Here is a 26,842-nt window from a genome sequence, read left to right as displayed (position 1 = left end):
TTCATCCTCAAAAGCATTCAGAAGACAAAAGAACAACAAAGAAAAAAGTGCAAATTCCAGAAAATTGTCCAAAATCTTCCAGTTGTCCAGTTAATGGGGATCAATATCCAGGGGATCTTGAAGAATGCAGAAGCCAGAAAGTCTTAATCTTTGTCTTTAATGCCTCTAAAAATTATTTTCTGATCCAAAGTCCTTTCTGATGAGTAGGATGAGATATACTTTCATTTCCCCTTTGTGATCAGCTCTGTCATTGGCAGCTTGAAGGAAGATGGCTTAGGAAAAGTGTCAAAATCTGACCTTTCAATGATCAGTGAATCCTTTCATGCCTCAAATCTACAGACAGTGCAGTTTTGCAGCCACTTCTGTCCTCTATCACTGCGATCTTAGATGACAGTGGCCCACTTCTCCCACATCCTAACTCGAGAAGACCAGACTAAAGCCCATGAGTACTTTTTGAAAAGCGGAAATCTCCCAGAATTGACAGCTTATGGCCAGGTTGTATGCAATGCTCTGGATCTTGATCAGCCCAAACCTGCTGAAATTGAGTGTTTCTAATGAGCATCAAGCCAGAATCCACAAAAAAAGGCATCATTGCCCTCCGTTACAAAAGAAATGGGAAGTGAAAGAAGTTAGAAATAGGTGACGCATTTCGCTGCTGAATGTCAATTTTAAAAATCTGTCCAAAGTCATTGCTGATTCATTCAAGTTTACTCTGCAATTGAAGATTCACCCTGTGCTTTACACCGCAAGAAGAATTCTGGAACCATCACACCAGTCAGGGATATGATTGCTTATGTGTGAGACAGAGGAATAGATATCTGCCTTATCAACCTGGACCAGGAGAAGACCTTTCACTAAAAATAATGAATCTACATGATGGAGGTGTACACAAATCAGCAGTCAGTGAGAAAGAATCAAGAAGGGCTACTGTCTGAACTCTGCCTGGTTCATGCATTACATAGAATGTTTTGCTGAGTCAATCAGGAAGGATGTGGGGATAAGAGGAGTAAGGTAAGAGGACAATCCCTGGCAGCAGAGCCACTCGGTTGAAATTTTCCTTGTAAGTGGATTACATCACCAGCTTCTGCTTGCATCTATTTTGGAAGCATAGACTGATGAGCATCTGAGACCAGTTCAAATATGTCTGTGGAGCCAAGGTAAATTACAACAAGAGTGAGGCTGTGTTCTTTGGGAACAGGGTAGACTTATCATTTGATCATTTCACTGTTGGGTCAGGTTATTTGAAGGCACTGAAAACATGGTTTGGAAGAGTCGGGATTTGTGCTAATAACTGGAAAGAGCATGTATCTGCAGTAAAATTTTTAAAAAATGCTATATTAACAAAAATATTACAATCCATTTATACTTTGTGAGCTGTTATGATCTGGAATGCATTGCTTAAAAACATGGTGAATGCAAGTTAAAAAGTTCTGAGGAGGGATTGCTGGACCTGGAATGTTAACTCTGATTTCTTTCCACAAATGCTGCCAGACCTGCTGCAGCAATTTCTATTTTCGTTGCAAATTTAAAAGTAACTTTTACACGGAAATTAGATAAATATTTGAAGTGGAAAAATTGGAATGGATGTGTGCAAACAACAGGAGGAAGTGGGACTAATTGCTAGCTCTTTCAGCAAGCTGGCACTGGCATGGTGGATCAAAGGGCTTCCACTGTGCAAGGCAGGTTCCACAGTGAGGCCTGGTGTGATACACCATAAGTTGTTATAATTTTGCAATTTGTTTAACATGGTGGTCAGTCACTGAACATATTTACAAGCAGTTGTCAATGTCAGTTTAACAAAAGAATGGCAAAATTTACTATATAGAAAAGGAAATAAACATTGTTAATGTTATTATATGAGAACTATTTGAATTAGTTTTCTTACATATCAGAAATAAAGATTCAACTGTTTATCCTCAGCAAGAGTTTACAGATATGCCAAAAGGTAACCGTATTCCAGTTTGAAATTCTTTGCTTGGGGGCACATCTATAATTGTTTTCTAGGGATGCCATCCTGATTTCGAAATACTTTTTCAGAATAAACATTTTTTTTTACCTTCAGCATCCTGTAGTTTTCTGCTTCTGGAGTTACTCAGGCCTTTTTCCCCAGCCATGACTGTTTTAGAGCCTGCTGTTTTAACACCTTTTTCCTCTCACTGAACCAGTACACACTTCCTGACCTTCTGTGTGATTGTGTCTTGCCATGAAACTGGAGCACAGTTGCTCGGCTGCAATGTTTTTCTTTTTCCATTTCTAATGCACTGAGAACTGATTGCCATAAGCTCTAACCTAAAGTTGTAAACCTGCATTTTCCCCTTGTTAAAAATGCATGCATCAACAAACCTTTAGACAGCCATGCACCATTCAAAACTCAAAATGAAACTAAAATAATGTAGAAATACAACTCATTGTTGAAGATGTACATCATTATTTCACTTGGAACCCATATAACAATATATCTTAATCTTCGTAATATTTATAATCCCTTTCCTGATAACAGACTTAAGATGATAACTGCTTTTAACTTCTGTATCTCGGGACCCTTTCAAGTAAATTTGAGAAACAAAAGCAAGAGCAGAATTTAGAAAGATATGGACATGCAGATGCAAATTACTGACTGGCTTTACACATGAACCATCCATCTCATAACCTTGAGCCCCACAGAGATGCAGCAGATGGCAAGGGCCATATAGTTGTTTGGAGTTTCTGGCTTTCCTTAGAATCCTGGGTGTTATTGATAGCAACGATATTGCAAGGGAAATGATGCGTAAGTGAGACCGTTATTATAAAACAGGAAGGGATTTCACTGTAAGAATGTGCTGATAGTTTGAAGATCTTTTTCAACACAGATGTGTAGGAAGTTGCCATGATCCTCCAGCATTCATTCTTCATGGTATTTTAAAGGAATAAATAGAGAAAAAAAATAAAGACCTACTGGATGGCATTTCTGCCATGATGGAGAACCCTGATCTGACAGCACCAAACAGAATCAGAAAAGCCCTATGAAAAAATATGTATGGTTTGTGATTCAGAGATCCATTGAGTTTCTAAAAACTCGTCATGTGCTGTGTGCCGCAAATGTACAGTAATTTGATTGTGTGCTTTACCCTTTCACTACTGATTGTGCACTGAAAACTGAAAAGCATCAAAAAGCATCTAATCTTCAGGCTTCTCTTTTGTAACATTTTCTATCTGTTTTGCACAGGTCAACTGCTTCCTCTTCTGGTTCAAGTTTTTTTTTCTTTCAGTTTGTGTGTTTTATTAGTAAGGTGGCATTTGGTGCCAATCAATAGTTGTCCTTGAATTGAATAGTTCTATAGGCAATTTCAAAGGGGAATCTGGAGTCAACCACGTTGCTGTGGGTCTGAAGTCCCATGAAGGCCAGAAAAGGTAGGGATAGCAGATTTGCTTATCTAAATTACAGTAGTAAACCAGATGGGTTTTTATGAAAATCAACATCGGTCACATGGTTACCATTAGACTAGGTTTTACTGTATTCCCTTTTCGCCATTTGCCATTGTGGTATTTGAACTTGTGCCCAAACCATTAGCGTAGTTCTTAGGATTGATTTTTATTGTTAATGATCCAATCACATGACAACATATTGCTGGAATAATTATCATTTTCATGAATAGGTGCTGTATTTTCTATACTAAATCATTTTCTCAAATGTCAACAGCATATTCACATTTTATCCTGAGTACTCGTACCTATTCCACGCTCTTTCTAGTATTCCAGTGACGTGTCACCTAAAGGGCAGAATCACCACCTTACAGACAGTGTATGATAGACTTGGTAAGTTTGATAAATGGACACCCAGGAATATGGATCTCTTATATCATTGATCATTTTGGAGTAGGAATTAGAAAGCTGTATCATTGAATTCCTTTGTTTTCCCTCACTCACCTCTGATATGAATATGAGTTACACTGACGGGACTCTGTCCCGATTTAATCAAAATCTTGAGAAGACATGCAGTGTCTAATTTGAGACAGGAATCAGAGTTATCATCTAGAGTGCTGCAAAACCAAGCTGAATAATTATTTGAAAAGTTTCCTGTAAAATCATCTAGCTGAGTTGCTGAACCAGCCTTTAGGTACATATGGAAGAAATAGAAGTGTGAAGAAGAGTAGAAGAATGTTAGGGATGAATTTGGGCCAACAGTTGTGGAGAGAAAAGGAAAGCAAGTGCTGTTACTATCTGTCTTCAAAGCTCAGATTCTCCAAAATATGTGGCTGCGATTCTAAAATAGGCATTAGAACCTGATTAGCTTATTCAGTAAACCCAACTGTTTTAGCTGATTGCCTTGTGGACACTCAGTCTGCAGCATCCAGTTTGGTAGCTGAGGAATTGCATATGGAACGCCCTTCCCCTAAAATCCATACTTGCCGACTTTGTGTCTGGAGTGGCATGGTGGCTCAGTGGTTAGCACTGCTGCCTCTCAGTGCCAGGGACATGGGTTTGATTCCAGCCTCGGGCGACTGTGTGGAGTTTGCACATTCTCCCTGTGTCTATGTGGGTTTCCTCCAGGTGCTCCAGTTTTCTCCCACAATCCAAAGATGTGCAGGTTAAGTGAATTGATCATGTCAAATTGCCCATAGTGTTCAGACTTGTGTAGGTTAGATGCATTAGTCTGAGGTAAATATAGGATAGTAGGGTAGGGGAATGGGTCTGGGTGAGTTACTTTTTGGAGGGTTGCTGTGGACTTGTTGGACCAAAGGGCCTGTTTCCATGCTGCAAGGATTCTATAGATTCTAAGCATTTGGTTCAATACAGGTCAATTTCTTACCCGAAATGTTGGAACAAGATCAACATTATATAAAACTTTGAGAATACCAGTTACTGTTTTATTTTCCAAATGTAATAATTCTCCTTATTGGTCCTCTTGATTTTTACAGTTAAACTAATTTTTACTTCTACTTTACAGTGTCATTTTTTTTCAAGATTTTTAAACAAAGGACTCCAATAAAGATATCTTTATCTATAATTAAGCAAGGAAAGATATCTTGTCCGTCCTTGAATAAACAGTTTGCAATAAAGTTTCAACTTGGTTAGAGGAATAAAACCGTCAATAGAAGATTAGTTCAATTTTTCCCTTCCATTGTCTGAACTTTTGTTTAAAGTTCATATTTTTGCTTTTTAAAATTTGACTTATTCCATGTGCTCAGTTTGCTATGAGTACCTATTTTATGTAGAAGTTTGTTTTGTTATTTGACAATTAATTCTCAAATGCAAATCTAATCTAAACTTTCATATCAAAGTTGCTGTTGTTGATCACTATTTATTCCAGTCTTTGATTCCCATTAAAGTCTTGGTTAATGCATCTTGTTAGATTGTGTATCTTCCATATTTAACTGCATTGAAGGCTAACAGAGGATGTGAATAAAAACAAAAATAATAACAGTGTAGCAAAAATATGAAGGGCAAATGGAGAAGTCAGTAGAGGATTTTGTGTTCACATCAAACATGCAAGGAATAAATTCCATCTCCACAAACATCATTGTTTAACTTTGACCGTTAGCAGTACCAGAATGGTGCTCACCTTTGACCTTGCAGAAAACTGCCCACAAATATTTAAAAGTATCTGTGATGTTAATTTATCCTTTTTTTTTCTGATGTCTTTTTTAATCTGGCTTCATCATAAGGACATCTTCAGTTTACAGGATGGTGAAGTGGTCAAGCAGGCTGAGTAGCGAATTCAGTTGAAAGATTCAGTAAGAAAACCAGGAAACAAAATAGCTTGACCATTCATATTTCATTTTTGTAAAAAGCAAAATGATGATTGCTATATTAAAAAAAAATTAAGGTTGCAGTTGATATATCATACTTGATCAGTTGGACCAATGGACTGAGGAGCAGCAGGTGGTTTAATTTGGATAAATGCAAGGTATTACATTTAGGTATAACAAAACAAGAGCAGGACTTATACAATTAATAGTAGGGCCCTGGGTACTGTTGTCAAACAGATATATAACTCTTTGAAAGTTATGTTACAGGTAGACAGGGTGGTTAAGAAGGCACTTTGCACGCTTGCCTTCATTGCTTAGACCACTGAGTACAGGAGGTTGGACATCATGTTGAGATTGTACAAGATACAGGTGAGGCCTCTTCTAGAGTATTATTCTGGCGTTCTGGTCGCCCTGTTATAGGAAGGATATTAATAAATTAGAGAGTTTTCAGTAAACATTTACCAGCATGTTGCTGGACAGGAGCATTTGAGTTAGAAGGAGAGGCTTGATAGGCTGGGACATTTTTTTCACTGGAGTGTAGGAGGTTCAGGGCTGACCTTACAAAAGTTAATAAAATCATGAGGGACACAGATATAGTAAATAGCAAGGGTCTTTTCCCTAGGGTGCAGGAGTTAAAAATTAGCGGGCATATTTTTAAGGTAAAAGGAACCTAAGGGGTAACTTTTTCACACAGATGGTGATTTGTGTGTTCCATCAACAAACCATACTGTTAAAATCTCTGGAACTGCCAGAGAAGTGGTAGATGCAGGTGCAGTTACAACATTTAAAAGACCTTTGGACAGGTACACTAATAGGAAATATTTGGAAGGATATGGATGAAACACAGGCAAGTGGGACTAGTTTAGTTTGGAGAAACTTGGTAGGCATGGACAAGTTGGACCAAAAGGTTTGTTTTCATGCTATTTGACTCAATGAGCTAATCTTATTAATTTAAAAAATCAATTGCATCATGGTTATAGCATGAAGGGAATGAGACCCCATGCTTAATAAATTTACATTTCAGTGTCCGAAAGTTTGTTAGTTATGACTTAGTTTGCTATTAAAACAGTTAAGTCTCATCTAACAATCCTCCAAATTCTCAATGCATTTTACATGGAGAACATAAGTAAACCAAAGTTCATGTGAAATCACTGATTGTATCAATTGCATCATGAAGCTGGCAGGACCACATTCTTTGTGGAGCTGACAATCTCTGACAGCAATTTCCAGACTTCTCTACTTGTGAATATGCAGAAACCACAACTTGATGTCAGTTGTGTATCGCAATGAAGGCTGATGCTGTCATTTTCACCACTTTTACAAATGTGAACTCTGGCACAAAAACTGCAAATTTGGCTGGCCTTTGCACTTAGCAAATTTTAATGAATGCTAATGAAAGACCAGCTAATCTTCTACTGGTGACACTGCTGAAGGAGGAATATTTACTATGCAGCTGGAGCATTTCCTTCTCTTTGAATACACCAACAGAAGAACATATGTTTCTTAGCATTATATAATTAACAGAAAATTTTATAAATGGAGATTATCACTAAATATGCAGATATTTTAATTTCATATGTAGTGTTATGAACAGAAAATTAACACATTTGGTACAATCTAGACTGCAGAAATCTTCATGTTTTATGTAGTTATTTTTGTTCCCTGTAGCTTAATTACCTTATCCTTTAAATATGATCACTCATGTTGCGCATACCTCTACTAAATTGTATTTAAAGTTTTATTATTTAGATCAACTCCTATATATGACTTGCTATTGTAGCACATGATGAAATGTGACATTTGTCAGCCATCCTTTGCATTGTTGACCTTACCTAACTTTTCTGAAACAACACGTCATACAAATTACTAGCTTTGGAAATACACTTCGCTTTAAAGCCTCATTAGTGTATGATACTACTTTGATTTGATCTGACAAGTGGAGAGATGCACCCTCTCAAAAATAATAGATCAAGACAATTGGCGCACACAGTATTTCACAAATTTTGTAAACTGGTTCAAAAATTGTCAGTGGTGCTTTTATATAGCTATTTAATATGCTTCTAGTGGTTCCTCTATTATTTTAACAATGGCATTAATAACTTCAAATTGCAAAAGAGAATTTAGTAGAAGTGCCTTGCACTTTTGTATGGTGTGGTTCAATGTAATTTACAATGTACTAAATTCCTTATTCCAGAATTTGAAAAATATGATTACAACTCTACTTAAACTCCTTGAAGAAAAAATACTTTATAAAACTAATTTATGGCTTTTTGATCAGTTAACTCAGAAAAATTATGGTTCACAACCCAACTAAAAATTACTGTCATGATTAGGAAATCTGCTAGTGGATATATTTTTTACATTTCATAGAATGCGGTAAGAGGAGTTATTCTAAAGTTGCATATCGTACTGAAGCACAGAATGTACCAGTAATGACTTAGGTTATACGTGCTTTGGGACATCCAGAGTATGTAGTTAAGATAAAATAAAATACACGTTCTTCCTTTTAGGGTTGTGAAAATTGAGGGAATTAACTGGCATTGCATCTATTTATGTATGAAATACTAATTAGTAAAAAGGAAACATTTTACATACGTTTTCAATTCATTTGCCAGTTTCCTATGTGGAATAGGCTATGTTACATTTATTTTACCATTGTCCTCTCTATCGTTTCATTGGTGGCTAAGGCTTTAGCCATCTGGATCATATTCGGGAATTTCCTCCATAAGCATTTCTGTTTTTTCAAATAATATTTCCTCAACCCACAATTTGGATATGTGGAACAACTTTTGTTGCTGGTATGTTAAGCACCTTGGGCCATTTTCAGTTAGAGGCGTATTCCTTATTGTACAGATTCCTCAAACCTTGATCAGAAACCCACAGAAATTTACAATTCTATGAAACTGGTTCAAAAAACTTGCATCAGGAAACATAGATTCAGTTTTGTGTATTCATCCATATTTTACTAAAAATATTCCTAGTTCTCTGACCCTGTTTGTAATTATATTCCCTAACCTTGAGTGTTTCTTAGCAATAGGTACCAAAAAATACAGCCACTGTTGAAGTTGGTGGTCTTAACAACTTGCTATGCTGTAGCAATTGGCTTGTTTCTTTTTTTTATTGTCTTTTTTATAGTTTTATACTGTAAGTGTAAACTTTAATGTTCAAATGGAATTTATATTAATATTTTACTGAACAGCATAAGTAGGGGTAATTTGTACTTTCAGAATTTTAAGAGCCATTTTGATTTACTTTTAACCTGGTAACTATTTACTTGGAGCAGTTTCATTTGGTCAATAACTTTAGTTACTAAGGTTAACATTTAAGTAACTGATTCAACATTGATGGGTCACAGAGATGCTGCAGTTGTCTATAAGCGGTGTCAGTAGGTTATAGTTAGCTGTGATTTAATGGATCCTTGGAGCAGGTTAGGCAGTAGATGGGCTCACAAATTGAATGGCCTATTCTCACTAGCAGGAAAACTGACCCAACTTCTTCACTGGTGGGCATGGGTGGATATAGGGTACCTAACTACTTTGTTAATTGTGCTCATTATTGAGCCACTTAAAAACTATTATTTCTAATCCCACCAGGATTTAGTGGTGGTTCAGAGATCCTCCTGAACTTGAGCTGGTTTGCCATCCTCCTGGAGGCCACCCTGCAAACCCAATTGGTATTTCCTCTTTCAAAAGCAGCTTTTATCCAATTTAAGGCATCCAGCATCAGGAATGCGATGCACATTGAGAGCCGTCCCAAACCAAGGTGATCAGTTTGCCCTTACTGATTAGGACTTAAAGCAATTCAAACCAGGATCTATCATTAACTAAACAATAAGTGTTTTTACTCTAAACACTTATAACACATGACAGATAAAACAATCAGTACTCCACCAACTGTGTGATTTTAAACTACCCCAAACCCAAGTGAACATTGATTCATGAATAAGATAGACAAGGCTCAGATGGTTTGACACAAATATTATGGGTAGAAAAATCTAGGTGAGGAAAACAAAATTGTGCAGATTAAGGTCCAGATTACAAGGTGGGGAGTTATTTCTCGTTGCCATTTTGATTTTAATGACTGCATGCTGTTATCTTTAGAACAAAAGATATTCTTCAGTGTTATTGTACATCATGTGAATCTAGGTCTTTTGTATTAAATTCTTCCCTTTCAGTTCTTGTTTTTCTTGTCTTTTCACTTTTACAATGTGAAGGATGAGAGATGTTTGTCAACTCTAGGTTTTTTGGCTGCATTTCTGTTACAAATCTGTAGCAAGCTACAGCTGAACCAATCCAAGGTCTGTCATCAGCTCAGCTGCTGGTGTTACTCTGTCTCAAAAGCAAACTCGCTGCTCCATTAGCAATACAGTGAGGTAGTTGGTTAGCTCGCCGAGCTGCGGGATTATTGTGCAGATGTTTCATTACCACAGTGAATAACATCAGTGCGACTTCCATGAAGCGCTGTTGTACTGACCAGCTTGGTTTTTATATTGTTTGGTCTGTTGATGCAAGTGTTAGTTCTAGGTCTTCTCTGCAGCAGTTTGTTGCATTTGTTGGTGGCCTTTTTGGTTAAAAACCAGGCTTCCAGGAACACACACTCATATCTCTGGTTGGCCTGTCCTAGGACAGTAACTTTGTCAAAGTTGAATTGATAGTCCTCTTGGTCTGTGTACAAGGATCATGTTGTTTAATAGCTGGTTGATGTTCCTAGGATAGGCCAACCAAGGGAATTCTTGGAAGCCTCGTTTTCAACCAAAAAGGCTGTCAACAAGACATAGGCCCAGTTTACAAACAATTACAGAGAACACCTAGAAGTGACACTCACACCAACAGTCCAGACCACATAATAACCAAGTGTACAGCATAATAGCGCTTCATGGAAGTCGTGCTGATGATGTTACCCAGCATGGTAATGAAACGTCTACATGACCCAACGGCTCGATGAGCTATGCAGTTACCCCATCCACAACCTGAACTACAGATCTTTGCGAAAACCTAAAAGAAAGCAATATAGTCATGTAAGGCAAAATCTGTACATCATTTGATTTTTCAATTTGGAAATTTCTAATATTTTAGCTATCTCATCATGTATGATTTCTATTCAATTTACTGTCCAAAAAGGAAAATATTTGGCAGTTGCTTGCCGTATACATACAGGTCCCAAATTTTCATAAGGAATGAGGAAGGGGATGGTGCTGAGAACCATTCTCTGTCCTTGCTGCTGTACCCCTTCTCCTGCAACACCCATCTTGCGACCTCCGTCTAGTAATCTCGGATCTATGTCCGAGTCCGCCATTGATCAGTGCTTGGAAATCTGGTTATGATTACCAGTCTTCTATCATATCAGGATAGGTGGAAAATGTTCGCGCTCTTGAGCATGTCTGCTTCTGATTATCAGACCTGCTGTTCCCTTTTATTTTATTGATATTTAACATCAACATTCATCTTACCTCCACTGAAGCCATTAGAAGGTAGGATGTTTCGGGAGGCTGCAGCAGCAGTGAAGGTGGTGTAGTCTGTTCCTTGTGGCCATCGCAGCTGTATCCTGGTGGATCCTGCAGAGTCGTGGCCTGCTTTATTGGATTCAGTGTCTTCGGCGGTGTGATGTGGCCAGCACCGGAATCCTTGAGGAGGCTGTGACGTTATCTTCCGGCCCGGGATTCCAACAATCTGGCGTGTTGGTCTGCTTGAGTAGCGGCTTTGGCAATGAAGTTGATCCAGCCTGAGTTTCCAAAAGCCCGAGATTTAGCAATTTCAATATCTTATTGCTTTCTGTAGCGGTGGAAAATGCGGTTCCTATCTTTTCCTCGACCCTGGGAAGCCATGAGCTGTGAATTGAACAAAGATGAACTCGTCTTAATTTTTTAAAAATATGATTTTTGTATTTTTATATGGGCACCAAAGCGTGGTGACTGAAACACTTTTCACCAGTGATAATAAATTGTTATTCTGTTCTGCACAGATGATCTGGAACCTGAGATTGAACAAGCAACTCTACCTCCTTAGCCAATCAGATTGAAGAATTGTCACTGAGCTGGACAGGGCCTCAACCATGAATTGCAGGTCATAATATTTAATTCAATGCAAAATTACAAACTGAAAGTGAGGGGAAGAAAGATGTGATTAAGATAGGGCAGTCAAAGTGACAAAGTATTTGAATTTTTAAAAAAAAATCTCCGAACATAATTAAATTCTGAAGGAATGAGATTTCAGGCTTTCAAAAGCTCAATTTCTTCCCCTGGTATACTTGATCCTGACAATAGGCCTTTCCCTGGCCAGTTAACTACCTAACTGGCACAAAATGTGGTGGGGTGTCTCACCGGCTCTTCAGCCAGCTGCTGGGACCCTGGTCCCTTCCATGAGATTCCACCTATTGTATTTGATGCAGAGTTTTGGGAAGATTTAAATAAGCCAGTTGGCTTGAACTGAGTGAAATAGTAAGTGAACAAACAGGTGGATAGATATCACTCAAACTTAAATGGAAGAGTACCTTTTCAGCAGTAGTGTCACTGTATGCTCATGTTTGTGATGAATTTTGCTAATTTTCGCAATAACATTGCATAGAGTCATAGAGATATACAGCATAGAAGCAGACCTTTCAGTCCAATTCGTCCATACCGACCAGATATCCTAAATTAATCTAGTTTCATTTGCCAGCATGTAGCTCATCTCTCTCTAAGCCCTTCCTCTTCACGTGCCTATCCCAATGCCATTTAAATATTGTAATTGTATCAGCCTCTACCACTTTCTCTGGCAGCTCATTATATACACAAACCATCCTTTGTGTGAAAAAGGTGCCCCTTAGGTCTCTTTTAAATCTTTCCCATCTTACCCTAAACCTATGCCCTCTATATTGGACTCCCCCACCCCAGACAAAAGAACTCGTCTATTTATCTTATCTATGCCCCTCATGATCTTATAAACTTCTATAAGGTCGCCCTTAGCCTCCGACACTGCAGGGAAAACAGCCCCAGCCTATTCAGCCTTTTGCTATAGTTCAAATCCTCCAACCCTGGCAACATCCTTGTAGATATTTCACCTTGTTGGTCTGTTCAGTATTGTAGTAATGAATGATTAGATTTACATATCCAAATACTAAAAATATTAAGTACACTATTAACATTAGTTTATGCATTTAGTTTTAGTGTAGAGTGCAGACCAAGAGAGTGGCATTTAGAACAACTTCTCCACTCTCCCAGTGAATGTGCTGGGAGGCATGATACATATTTGTTGTCATTTAAATGTAATTGTGATTTGTGAGCACTAGCTGCTTATTGGGAGATGGAACATTGATCTGTTTTCCATTGGCTAGTGACACTTGATAATCAGAAACTTCTCATAAAATGATTTTGTTACGGGTCCATGGTATTCTGGTGTCCATGGAGCAAATGTGAAAAAGAAAGAAGTTAATCTCTCTTTCATTGGACAATTATTCCAGACAAAATTGACAAAAACAATAGTGAATGATGGAATAGCATGTCAACTTGAGCAGCGTTAAATGTAGTATGTTGCAACATTGCAGGAAGAAAGTTAATTACTTCACCAGTACTGTCAAGTAAGACTCTTCTTTGCATCGCTCTCTGCACAACCCTACTCTGCCATACTTTATCCCTAACTTCAAACCCACAAGGGGTCTAGTCAGAGTATAAAGTCGGAAAGTGTTTCCATTCATGGAAAAATCAAGAATCGGGGATCACTGATTTGAAATGATTGATAAAAGAAACAATGGTGACTCGAATTTCATAAATGCTATGTTGAATACGTTCTGGAATGTGTTTCCTGAGATTGTAGTGGAAGCACATACTTTTCAAAGAGATTGGGATTATTTTCTGAAGAGAAAAGAAGGGGAAACATAGGGTATGTGACAGTCAGTTGAATTGCTCTTGCAGAGAACTGCACAGACATGACAAGCCAAGTGCCTTCCCTATCTGTGTTGTAACCATTCTATAATTCACTGCACCTCCTTCAGCTTGCCTTTGCCAATTTGGAATTTACTACGGTTCTCAAATACTTTAACCTGTTGCCCACATTTGTCATTGATCTATCATGAATACAATGCTAAACTACCTTATAACAGCACTGCATGCAGTAATCCACTACCTTTCTTGCAGAGTAAAATTATGCAGAAGGGAGAGTGCTTTGTTGCACCTGCTTGCATAAATCACCAACATGATTTGTGCAGAAAGTACTTAAAACTGTATCTTACTGTCAGGCTTGTGCAACTGCATAGTGTTGCTATTGCATGCTAGCCTTTTCCTACTTCAGTTTCTAAACCACTTAGGCATCACGCATCTTGCTGTATCACATGGAAGAGAATACTCCTGTAGATGTGACACCACTCATTCTCACTCTTCCAAGCGCTGATACAAAAATTAGCACCCGTGTTATTTGGAATATGAGTTAATGGGATCTGCAGTAATTGATACACAGATTCAAATGAGAAAAATAAATCCTATCAGATAGGGACAGAGGGTTGGTAAGTCAAAGCTACAATTCACCAGAGGACAACATCTTCTCTAAGGTCTGTTGAAGAGAGCAGAAATGCAGGCTGCAGGAGTCTAACCGTAAAAGAAAGATACTTTCTGTGCATTGTACATGGGCAGCAGTCCAATATATTGAGCACTGAACTTCCAAAACACATTTGGGGTGGGTGGACTGGTTCATTCTCAACTTGTGTAGTTTTCCAGTTTATATCAGTGGCCCATATGGAGTGTGGTGGCAGATAGTGGTCAGACCATGTGGAGGCACCCTGTGCTGGTCTGCTACAAAGATCCTTTAGAGTGAGACTGTGATGTTTGTCTCTTTAACTTTGCTTCTAGTTTTTCTGACCTATAGTTATGCTGTGTATTGTTATAATGGATGTTTTGTTTTCTTCACTTCTCTATTCTGTAACTAAAGATTGTACCTAGGTACCTTTGTACCAGATGGTGCTGTAGGTGGTGACTTATAAACTTTTCACTGTACTCATGTGACAATAAAGCTAATTCAGTTCTCTCAAAAATCCTTTTATCGATACTTCAAATCTGTGACCCAGATTACTGACATTTCTGATAAGGGAAATGTGGCCTTCCTATTCAATCTGTCTAAGCTCCTAATAATTTTCTATGCCCAATTAAATCTCCCTCAGTGATCTTTGTTCCAAAAAAATGGGTTTAACTAATTATTGTCATATTGTGCCTGGGAGCTTGAGGATGTAAATTGTTTCTGAAAATGTGTTGCTGGAAAAGTGCAGCAGGTCAGGCAGCATCCAAGGAACAGGAAATTCGACGTTTCGGGCACAAGCCTTTCATCAGGAATGAATCCTGATGAAGGGCTTGTGCCCGAAACGTCGAATTTCCTGTTCCTTGGATGCTGCCTGACCTGCTGCGCTTTTCCAGCAACATATTTTCAGCTCTGATCTCCAGCATCTGCAGACCTCACTTTTTCCTCGATGTAAATTGCTTGCCATGTTTCCTATTTTCATCATGACTACGCTTCAGAAATACTTGATTGGCTGTAAAATGTTTTGGATACCTATTGCTTGTGAAAGAAGTAATATAAATAGATGTCTTTTAAACAATCTCTGCCTTTCCTCATGGTCTGAGAGCATTATAATAAATTTACTCTGTAGCTTCTAGTCTTATCATATTCTTTTGTCTTTGGTGATCAGGACTGCTACACAGTATTCCATCTGTGATGCATTACTGCTAACTGATGCATTATACAGTTTAGCATAATGTTCTGCTCTTATGCCTTGGCCACCAAGGAAAAGTGGTCTGTATGTCTTAAATATCTAATCTCAACAATTTGGAGCCCAGAGTCTACATGATAATCATTTAACCAAAATTGGATAAGTCGTTACTATTGATTCCTGTTGTGCAGATTTGGATGCAACATTCCCAAAAGAGGACATCATCTTGATAAAAACATGAAGATGTTGATGGTGTGAGAGATGATTCTATGTCAAGTAGAAATGGACTTCTCCATTGGTGATAGTATAGTGATAACACCAATGGACTAGTAATTCAGGGGTCCAGGCTAATGCTGTGGGTACAAAGGTTCACATTCCACCATGGCAGATAATGAAATGAGTTCAATTAATACATTTGAATAAAACTTGATAACCATGAAATCATTGTTGACTTGTCATAAAGACCCACCTGCTTGATGTCATTCAGAGAAGAAAAACACCAAAAGTGGTTGACTCTTAGCTGTCTTCTGAAATGGTTCAGCCAAGTTTTTGATTAAATCAAAGTATCACAAAGTCTAAATGAAATGAAACTGGACAGACCACCCAGACTGAACTAGACACTGGAAGTGGCGATGACAAGGCCAACCCCCAAAACCCTGCAAAGACGTCCCTTACCAGGACTGTATCAGAATTTAGAAAAAATTGGAGCTTATTGAATTGCAGGATCCTGAATCACTTAACAAGGTGGATACTCATCAGCTTATAGGCAAGGTCAGAACTAGGAGACACATAATGTTCTCGAAAGTTTTTTCTTGAGGGTCGTGCATCTTTGCAACTATCTTCCCCAGAGGATTGGAGATGGGGGTCAATGAATACCTTCAAGGCAATGGTTTATAGATTGTTAACACAAAAATGAGTTCTACATCATTGCAGGAAGATATGAATGTGGAATTGAGGCTGCAATCAGACCAGTTACAATCTGATTGAATGTTGAAGCAGGTTAGATGTGTTAAATGGCCTACTCCTAATCTGTGTGTTCGTAAGACTACACATTCGTATACCCTCTGTCTTCACATTGAGGATTCCTTGCATGTCTGCAGCTAGTATCCTGCTAAATGGAATAGATTTCAAGCAGATACACCAACTCAAAACAGAACCTATGAGACACTGTGGGCTATCCAACAGTAGCAGAATTGTATTCAACTATAGTCTGTAACTTCATGGCCTACCACTTTGTATGATTACCATAACCTTATGGATCGATTTGCTCAATGAAGAGTGCAGGATGGTATGCATAGCTACACGAGCGTACTTCAAAAATGAGACATCAGTGTGGTGAAGGTACAGTGCAGACTACTTTAATGTCAAACAGTAGAAGCAGCATACAGCAGATAGAACTAAACGATCCCACAATCAAGATCCGAATCAAGCAGTGCATTACTGCCACACTCATTTGTGATTTAACCATAGACAGGGGGACGAGATTCCATAAATATCCTCATTCCCAGTGATGGGAGAGTTCAGCACATGGTGCAAAAGATGAGGCAGAGAATTTTGCAGGTATATTCAGCCAAATTACTGATATGTTGGCTTCCTCTTGATTTGAACGTGACAGATGCCAGTTTTCAACTAATGTGATATGAAGAATTGCTGAAAGCTGTGAATACTGTTAAGGTTATGGGCCCTGGCAATGTGCCAGCATTGGTCCTGAAGGCACGAGCTCTAGAACTATTCAGTCCCCTAGCAAAGTTGTTTCAGTGCAATCACAATATAGGCGATTATCCACATTTCTAGGTAGTTGCCAATATTTGTCAGGCATACAAAAAGCAGAACAAGCTAATCCAATCAGTTACTTATCCATCTACTGTTCATTAGCAAAAAGGCAATGAAAGATATTGTTGACAGTGCTATCAAGTAGCATTTACTCAGTAATAACCTGCTCACAAATACTCAGTTGGGGTTCTTTCAGGGTCATTCAGCTACAGACCTCATTGCTGTCTTGGTTCAAACATGGACAAAAGGCTGAGAGGGAGAGAGATTGACCTTGATATCAAGGCAACATTTACCTAGGTGTGGCATCAAGGAGCTCTAGCAAAAAGAGTCAAAATAGGGATCAGGAAAAACTGTGTTTAGAGTCATATCTCATACAAAAGAAAATGGTTATCATTTTGGATGTCAGTTACCTCAGCCTCAAAAATCACTGCAGGAGTTCCTCAGATTAATTTCCTGGTTCCAACCAGTAAGTTGCTTCATGAACAACTTTTCCTCCATCATGAGGTGAGAACTGGGGATGTTTGGTGATTGCACGATGCTCACCATTTACAATTCTTCAGAAACTGAAACAATCTATATCTATGTGTAGTAAGATATGGACAATATCTGGCTTGGGTTGACAAGTGGCAATTGCTACTGCCTGGCACTTCTGTTGCACAAATGACCACATCCATCAAGAAAGAATCTAACCGTCTTCCCCTTGATATTCAATAGCAGCATTAATTGAATGTCCGAGGGATCACAATTGAGCAGAAACTGAACTGAAATTTACATAAATTCTCTATCAACACAAGTGGATCAGAGGCCAAGAGTTATGATGCAAATATCTCAAAGACTATTTCCTCTATGCCTGACCACCATCTACAGAAGTAAGGAGCATGATGCATTTACTTGCCTGATTGTTATAGGAGCTGCACCCAGTCAAGAAGCCTGATGCTAAAACAGGACAAAGGCTACTTGATTCACACTTCATCTGTCATTTTCTGCATTCACAAACTTCACCACCAACACAGTGAAAGCAGGTAGTCTCATCTACTAGATACGTTGCAGTAATTCACCCTTGGACAACATTTTTCAAACCTACAATCTCTACCACAAGAAAAGCAAAGGGGCAGAGACTTGTGAGCGCCAACACTTGCAAGGTCCCACCCAAGTCAAACAGTGCTCTTCAATATTGACGTTTCCTCACATCTTGCATTTACACTTCTAACAGCACTCAATGCTTTCATCCCAATTGAAGGAGGCAGCTGATCACCCTCTTAAGAGTGAAAATTTATAAAAATATCTGGGGTGATTGACAAGCTTTCCAGTACCTGCACCTTGCATAAATTACGTACATAGAATAAGTTTTCTTTTGTTGAGCCTTTGAGTTATTATCTCTGTCTTGAAATACATGGCTTTGAAAGTATCACACCATCTGTTGATCTGTTTTTGGTTGTCTTGGTTCTAGTGAACCTTTTTGAGGGAATATATGGAACAAAATAGATCCTTTGGCATGAGCAATTAGCATTTGAATCACTCAAATGATGGTTCGGCATACTTACTCATAAAATGGTATGTGGACAACTCCCAAGGAGGACCATGGAATGTTTCTATGTCGCCCTTTGACATAGTGAACCTTACCCCAACGAGTACAAAACAAGTCATGTTGCACAAGTACTGTCGGAGATCCTCAACACTGTTTGATTTCTGATAACTTGTTCTCCCAACCATCACATGACCCACAAAAGGCAGAGTTGCAATAAGAGCATGTTAGGAAATACTTACAGTTTAAATTGAGAGGAAAACAGCTGCTTGCCCTTGTGCAGCTATGCAATCTCAAATTGACTTTGTGAATTGTGGCTTGCAGATATTACTTTTAAGGTAGTCTGTGTTTCCTTATACTTTAAAGAGATGATTATCTGTAATGACTTATGAATGGTCAAGATTGATTGATTGTAACCAGGATTTTGATCCTACATAATTGGACTCTGCATACATTTCCCATGTAGATTTTCATTTTGACAGATGACTTCAGCCCATGCCAGTGCCTGAACAATGCAAGACCCTTCAGGAGAAAGTTGCATAATCTCAAGTAAAGTCGGCATATTTAAATGGAATGAAAACATTTGTTGTTCCCACTCCAGTGTGGTCATAGCCGCTTTTGACTTCCAGTGTACATTTTACAAGTTGCATGAGTATAGAATGCAAGTCACTCTTGGCATAATGAGTCCCAGATTCAGCCTGATAATCAAGCCTATCTCCATGAAGAATCACCACATTCCTTTCTTACTTGCACTCCCTGTCAAGCCCATTAGTACTGAAACTCCATGTATACCCATATATTTCCTTGAAGTCTGACTGTTGCGATACGGGATAAACCCTCCTGCTTAATGTAAAACCAGCAACACAAATGATCTATCCCATGCAGTAATCTGTAAAGAATTGAGTGGCCAAGAAATATTTAAAGTAAAAATTAACAACTTTATTTCTTAAAGTGTAACAGAGAATAATTAACTAACCACTATTTACAAATTCTTCCTCTAAGCAATCGTTTACCTTCCCTCCTAAAATGCTAGTCCGATTAAAACTCCCAATTAAGATTTACAACACTACACTTCTTGACTGAAAACCAGGCAGCTTTCATTCTTCTATTCGGATCTTCCTGTGTTGTCTTTTCTTCTGAGGAATTTCTGTGTCACAGGTTACTGATCAAAACAGTACTTTTAAGGAAGCTATTTTCAGGAAATCTTTACATGCTGAGCTTGTCAGTTCTCCTCTCAACTGTTCAATTTTCCCCAATCTTATACCCCAAAGCCGTGGATTATGTCATTGGCTTTTTAAGATTGTCAATATACTAAACTCAAACTGGATTGGAGTTGGATATTTTTCAGGGTATAATTTAAATTGATTGGCTGAATTTGAATTTTTGTCTCCAGGCAATGAGCTAATGGAGTTCAAGCAAGTGTTACGTTGTTGCCTTATTGAGCATACTTGATGCTGTGTCCGGTAGTTCTGCCACTTTTAACTCTCTTAGAGTACACCCACATCTTCATAACATGACAGTCTCCCAAAATTGCCCTCTGAGCTCTGGCCACGTAGCGTAGTCCTGCCAATCATCATGCTACCTAGTCTCCAATACTTATTGAGGTGAGAATGGTTGCAATTGTCGCTAACCACTTCTCCCTCCTGCAGTAATTCATGTTCTCCAATGCACTGCCATCTTTGCCCTCACCCTACCCAGCAGATATATGCTGAGTTCTGTAAATGTCAGGTACTGAGAAACGGAGAAATAGAGCTGCATCTGCCTTTCCTCTTGAAGTCATCGAAGCTCTCCCAACATTGGTCCTGGAAGGTCTTCTGACATTGTTGTTATCCACCAATCTATTGCTTCCCCAAACACAATTTTACTGCTCCCTGCCAGATGAACTGCTGTCCAGTAGGATTTGAGTGAGTTATTCGAGATAAATAGTCTGGGCCTTAGTTTAAAGTGATGGAGCTTCTAAACTCATGCCCCTGTTCACAGTGTGTAAAATTGCTCTGGAGTTAAAATGTGTTATTTGAAAAATAAATTGTGATTTGTTTTAAACGCAAGATGAGTAATTATGAGCTTGTGGTGTGGTTAACACAGTTGGCTGGATGGTTCAGACAAATGGAAGACTGAAGTGTTCAGACCCTGTGCTGGGCTGAGGCAGACTTGGAACTTGCTGCTCACCCTGCCCCATAGTAAAAGCACAACATATGTTGTGGTTCAACAGTTCTCGAATAAGCAAGGGTAATACTAGAGAGGAATAATTGGCTTTAAAAAAAAGTTCAATAGTCTGTGGTACAGCAGAAATGCTGTTATTCAATGCAAGTTGTGAGCACTTTTCATAATTCACATAAACAATTCAAATCTGACTCCAGAAGTAACAATGCAATCAAATGAATATAACCATACTGGTGCATAAAAATCATGGTTTCCATTTGTTCTTGTAAGAAAATTATCTTAATCTCACAATTATGGGCATGAAACAGAAGTGAAATGTATTGCTCATAAAAATTTAATAATTTTTTTGAATTTAGATCTGAAATTATCCAGAAAAAATAAAACGACAAACATTTAGGTGAGGCAGTGGGTTGGTGGTGTTATCATTGGGCTATTAATCCAGGGACACGGATAAAGTTTTGGCACCTGGATTCAAAACCCACCATGGCGGATGATGGAATTTGAATTCAATAAAATGTCTGGAGTTAAGTAGTGAATGATCACAATAAAACAGTTGTCTGGAAAAACCTGATTCATCAGTGTCCTTTTTGGGAAGGAAACTGCCAACCTTACTTGGACTGGTCTGTATGCAATTCCACGCAAAAGTGAGAACTGCAAATGCTGGAGATCAGAGTCAAGATTAGAGTGGTGCTGGAAAAGTACAGCAGGTCATTCCTGATGAAGGGCTTCTGCCCGAAACATTGATTTTCCTGTTCCTCAGATGCTACCTGACCTGTGCTTTTCCAGCACCATCTAATCTTGACTCTATATGCAATTCCAGACCCATAACTGTCCTCTGGGCAATCGGATATAAACAGTAAATGCTGGCCTAGCTCGCTTCACCCACATCCTGTGAATGAATAAAAAACAGCAAATTATACCAAAATATTTGTTTAGGACTTGTAACATTTGTATAGGATTATGTGGGCTAAGTACCCTTAAAGGAATGTGCAATATTTTCCAACAGGCACTCAATATCATTTATACTCACTTTTTAATACTAGAGTTTATAACATGTTGTTTGATGAGTCTGCACAATATCAACCAAGATGTCTATCCTTGCTGCAATCAAATGAAAATACATGGGAGGGACTGACTGATATCATAGGAATATTGTGCACTACAATTTCTTCAAGTATAGTTTATTAGGAAGCATTGTTTGCTAGATTTGGAAAGAAAATTAGGATTACATGAGCAATATATCCTAATACATTGCATTGACTGCTTTGGATGCATTTAATAATGACCATCCTTTACTAAGTTTTTGTACCAGTTTTTGTACCAGTGCAGGATCTCTGATGTACTGTAACAGTCTAATTGGATGAAACTGTAGCTTGCCTTGATTGTTTCACAGGCTCGAAATGAATCTATAACATATTAAACTGTTATCTACGTCACGTATAACTGAAGCTCACCCGAAGAACATCAGTTGAGTTGTTGGATTCTTTCTGCATTGCAGGTGCCTGCTGAAGTAAAGCTTGGAAGTAATTAAAGCATTGTACTGTGATTTCTTTTTCTGATTAGAACCCATTTGGGAAATTGGCATGTCCTAGTAGCTGGTTTGTCAGCTCTTAAACCTACCCTGTAAGCCATGGCAGAAATAGTCAAGGATCAATGCATGCAAGTATTGCTGAAAAAGGTCCGAATTAAATTCGCTAAGACTCTGGTTAGCCATTTCAAATTTGCTCAGCTAATTTTAGCTTTAATTGCAATTTTATTTGAACTGTTCACAGGACATAGATGTCACTGGCTAAGCATTTACTGCCCATCCCCAGTTGCCTTGAATGAGGTGGTGGTGAGCTGCCATATTGCACAGCTTCAGTCTCTGGCATGGAGGTACGTGCTGTGCTGTTAGGAAGCAAGTTTCAGGATTTTAACCAAGCACTAATGAATGAACAGCAATATAATTGCAACTTGGATGGGAACTTGCACCTAGTGGTGCGCCTAAACATTGGTCTTGTCCTATGAGGTGGTGAACCTTCAATACAAGGAACCTTTGTGAGTTAGTACAATGCATCTTGTAGGTGGTGCAGACTGCTGCCACTGTGGCATCAGTGAATGGAGTGAATATTGAAGATGGTAAATGAAGTGCAAGTCAAGTGGATTGTTTTGTTCTGGATGGTTTCAAGCTTCTTGAGTGTTGGAGCTGCATTCATCCAGGCAAGTGGAAAGTATTCCAAACAGAGCTGGTGTGTGCCTTGTAAATGATGGACAAGCTTTGGAGAGTAGGAGATGAGTTACTCACCACAGGACTCCTAGCCTCTAACCTGCTCTTGTAGCCACTGTACTTAAATACAAATATTAGAAATAAAAGCAGGAGTAGGCCACTTGGTTCCTGTCATTTAACAAGATCATGCTTTATCTGCCCTAGGCTTCACTCCTCTTTTGTGCCAGTTCATCTTCGACCTCAAATCCCTGACATTTCAAAAATCTATCTATCTTGTCTTTTTAAATATTTTCAGTCATTGAACCCTCGCAACTCTTTGGGTAGAGAATTTCAAATAATCACTATTCTCTGGGAGGAAAAAAAAACCTTTGCATCTCAGTTTTAAATTAGTGTTCCTTTGTTTGAATTCCCCCATTGGTAGAAAATTTTCTTGATATCTATCTGGGGAAGCCTCCTCAGAATCTTGTAGATCATTCTCCCACTCCCTCATTCTTCTGCTGAATAATGGCCTTACCTATGATTCATGATGAGTCATCCCCTTCATCCCAGGACTCAGACTAGTGAATCTAATGCCAATACATCCTTTTTCAAATATGGGAATCAGAACTGCAGACAGCATCCAGTGCATTCTCACTAACACTCTGTACAGTTGTCACAAGACTTCCCAACTTTTTGCTAAGGGGGTTGAAGTTAAAAATAAGTCCAAAATTTCATTTGCCTTCTTAATTACTTGCTGCAGCTGCATGCTAATCTTTTGTGTTTTATGCACAAGTACACCCAGATCTCTCTGCACTGCACTTTTTTAGATTCTCCTTTTGACATTATGGCTGCTCCAGTTCAGTTTCTGGTCAATGATAACCTGCTGGATCTTGTTTTTGGGGGGGGGGGGCGGGTGGTGGTGGTGGTGAAGGGAGACATTCAGCATGGTAATGCCATTGAGCATTAAGGGCCAATGGTTAGGTCCTGTCTTGTTAGAAATGGTCAGTGCCTGTCACTACAGTGGCACAAACATTACTTGCTAATTTTCATCCCAAACTGGATGTTGTTTTGGTCTTGTTGCAAATGAGACCTAAACTACTCAACAGTTTGAGAGTCATAAATAGTGATTAATACTGTTTAATTATGTCAACATGCCAGTTCATATCTTATATGGAGAGAAAGATGATTAAGCAGCTGAAGATGCTTGGTCTTATAACACTACCCTGAGGAACTCCTGGATAATGAGAATCCAGAGGCAAAATATTCCTGTTGGGGAAAGACTGATTGTTATAGAGGAAATCTGGATGACTAGAGAAATTTAAGGTTTTAATTAAGAAAAAGAAGGAGCCATACGTCAGGTATAGACAGGATAGATCGAGTGAATCCTTGGTGTATAAAGGCAATAAGAGTATACGTAAAAGGGAAATCAGGAGGGCAAAAAGGGAACATGAGATATCTTTGGCAAATAGGGTTAAGGAGAATCCAAACTGTTTTTACAAATACATTAAGGACAAAAGGGGAACGAGGGAGAGAATTGGGCCCCTCAAGATCAGCAAGGCAGCCCATATGTGGAGCTGCAGGAGATGGGGGAAGATATTAAACAAATGTTTTGCTTCAGTGTTTACTGCAGAGAAGGACATAGAAGGTATAGAATTTGGGGAAATAGATGGTGACATCTTGAAAAATGTCTATATTACAGAGAACAAGGTGCTGGATATCTTGTATTCATAAAAGTGATAAATCCTCAGGACCTGATCAGGTGTACCCTAGTACTCTGTAGGAAGATAGGAAGTGATTGCTGGGCCCATTGCTGAGATATTTGTATTATTGATACTCACAGGTGAGGTGCTAAAAGACTGGAGGTTGGCTAACATATTGCCACTATTTAAGAAAGGTGGTAAGGAAAAACCAGGGAAGTATAGACCGGTGAGCCTGACACCAGTGGTGGGCAAGTTGTTGGAATCCTGAGTGACACAGTTTACATGTATTTGGAAAAGCAAGGACTGTTAGGGATGGTCAACATGGCTTTGTGCATGGGAAATCATATCTCATGTAGTTGACTGAGATTTTTGAAGAAGTAACAAAGAGGATGAGGGCAGAGTGGTAGATGTGATCTATATGGACTTCACTAAGGCGTTTGACAAGGTTCCTCATGGGAGACTAGTTAATAAGGTTAGATCTCATGGAATACAGGGAGAACTAGCATTTGGATACAGAACTGGCTCGAAGATAGAGGGTGGTGGTGGAGGGTTGTTGTTCAGATTGGAGGCTTGTGACCAGTGGTGTGCCACAAGGATCAGTTTTGGGTCCACTGCTTTTTGTCAGTTATATAAATGATTTGAATGTGAACATAGGAGGTATAGTTGGTAAGTTTGCAGATGACACCAAGGTTGAAGGTATAGTAGACAGTGAAGAAGGTTATTCAGAGTACAATAGGATCTTGGTCAGATAGGTGAATGTGCTGAGGAGTGGGAGTTGGAGTTTAATTTAGATAAATGCGAGGTGCTGCATTGTGAAAACGCAGGTAAGAGCAGGACTTACACACTTAATGGTAAGGTCTTGAGTGTTGCTGAACAAAGAGACCTTGGAGTGCATGCTTATAATTCTTTGAGAGTCGCAGGTAGATAGGATAGTGAAGAAGGTGTTTGGTATGCTTTTCTTTATTGGTCAAAGCATTCAGTATAGGAGTTGTTAGGTCATGTTGCGGCTGTACAGGACATTGGTTAGGTTACTGTTGCGTGTAATTCTGGTGTCCTTCCTATCGGAAAACTTAGATTCTCTACAGTGCGCAAACAGGCACTTTAGCCCAACAAGTCCACACCGACACTTCAAAGAGTAACCCACCCAGATCCATTCCCCTACCCGATATTTACCCTGGGCTAAAGCACCTAATACAATGGGCAATTTAGCGTGGCCAATTCACCTGACCTGCACATCTTTGGATTGTGGGAGGAAACCGGAGCCACCTGGAGGAAACCCAAGCAGACACAGGGAGAATGTGGAAACTCCTCATCCGAGACGGAAACCAAACCTGGCGCTATGAGGCAGCAGTGCTAACCACTGAGCCACTGTGCTGCCCATGTTTTGAAACTTGAAAGGGTTCAGGAAAGATTTACAAGGATGTTGCCAGGGTTGGAGGAGTTGTGCTGTAGGGAGAGGCTATATAGGCTGTGGCTGTTTTCCCTGGAGCATTGGAGGCTAAGGGGTGATCTTAGAGGTTTATAAAATCATGAGGGGCATGGATAGGATAAATAGACAAGGTCTTTTCCCTGGATTGGGGGAGTCCACAACTAGACGGTATCGATTTAGGGTGAAAAGGGAAAGATATAAAAGGTTCCTAAGGGGCAACTTTTTCACACAGAGTGATGTGTGTATGGAATGAGCTGCCAGAGGAAATGGTGAAAGCTGGTACAATTACAGCATTTAAAAGTATTCTGGATGGGTATATGAAAGGAAGGGTTTAGAGGCATATGGGCCAAGTGATGGCAAATGGGACTAGATTATTTAGGATGTCTGGTTGGCATGGACAAGTTGGACTGAAGGGTCTGTTTCCATGCTGTACATCTCTATGGCTGACCAGATTTTCTTCCAACAATGACAACCAATCCCATTTATGCTAAGTCTGACTCCAACGAGGAGAGAGTTTTTTTCCCTTTTTTATTTGCATTAACTCCAGTTTTGCTACATCTGTGTTACCCTTTATAGTTCTTTGCTTCAGGTCAGTCAGCCCAACTGTCAGGAATTGTGCCTGACTAGCTTGATTGCTTTCTTTAATAGGGTAACAAAGATCGATCAAGG

The 26,842-nt window shown here is 39.1% G+C and overlaps 1 protein-coding gene across 9 annotated transcripts in view; it reads left to right on the top strand.

Moving 5' to 3' along the window:
• The window catches only part of nlgn1 (neuroligin 1), a 551,948-nt gene that overhangs the window by 14,377 nt on the left and 510,729 nt on the right, over nucleotides 1-26,842 (top strand). Inside the window, exons 2-3 of one of the 9 annotated variants that reach the window (XM_060834152.1) lie at nucleotides 15-47; nucleotides 17,454-17,468. The exons of the other annotated variants lie outside the window; for them this stretch is intronic. Of the exons in view, the coding sequence (XP_060690135.1) occupies nucleotides 15-47; nucleotides 17,454-17,468 (48 nt within the window). The remainder of the gene's footprint in view (nucleotides 1-14; nucleotides 48-17,453; nucleotides 17,469-26,842) is intronic. 9 annotated transcript variants of the gene reach the window in all.

The sequence above is a fragment of the Hemiscyllium ocellatum genome, chromosome 13 (assembly GCF_020745735.1).
Source record: "Hemiscyllium ocellatum isolate sHemOce1 chromosome 13, sHemOce1.pat.X.cur, whole genome shotgun sequence".
Taxonomy (NCBI): Eukaryota; Metazoa; Chordata; class Chondrichthyes; order Orectolobiformes; family Hemiscylliidae; genus Hemiscyllium; species Hemiscyllium ocellatum.
This window is presented reverse-complemented; position numbering and strand designations above follow the sequence as displayed.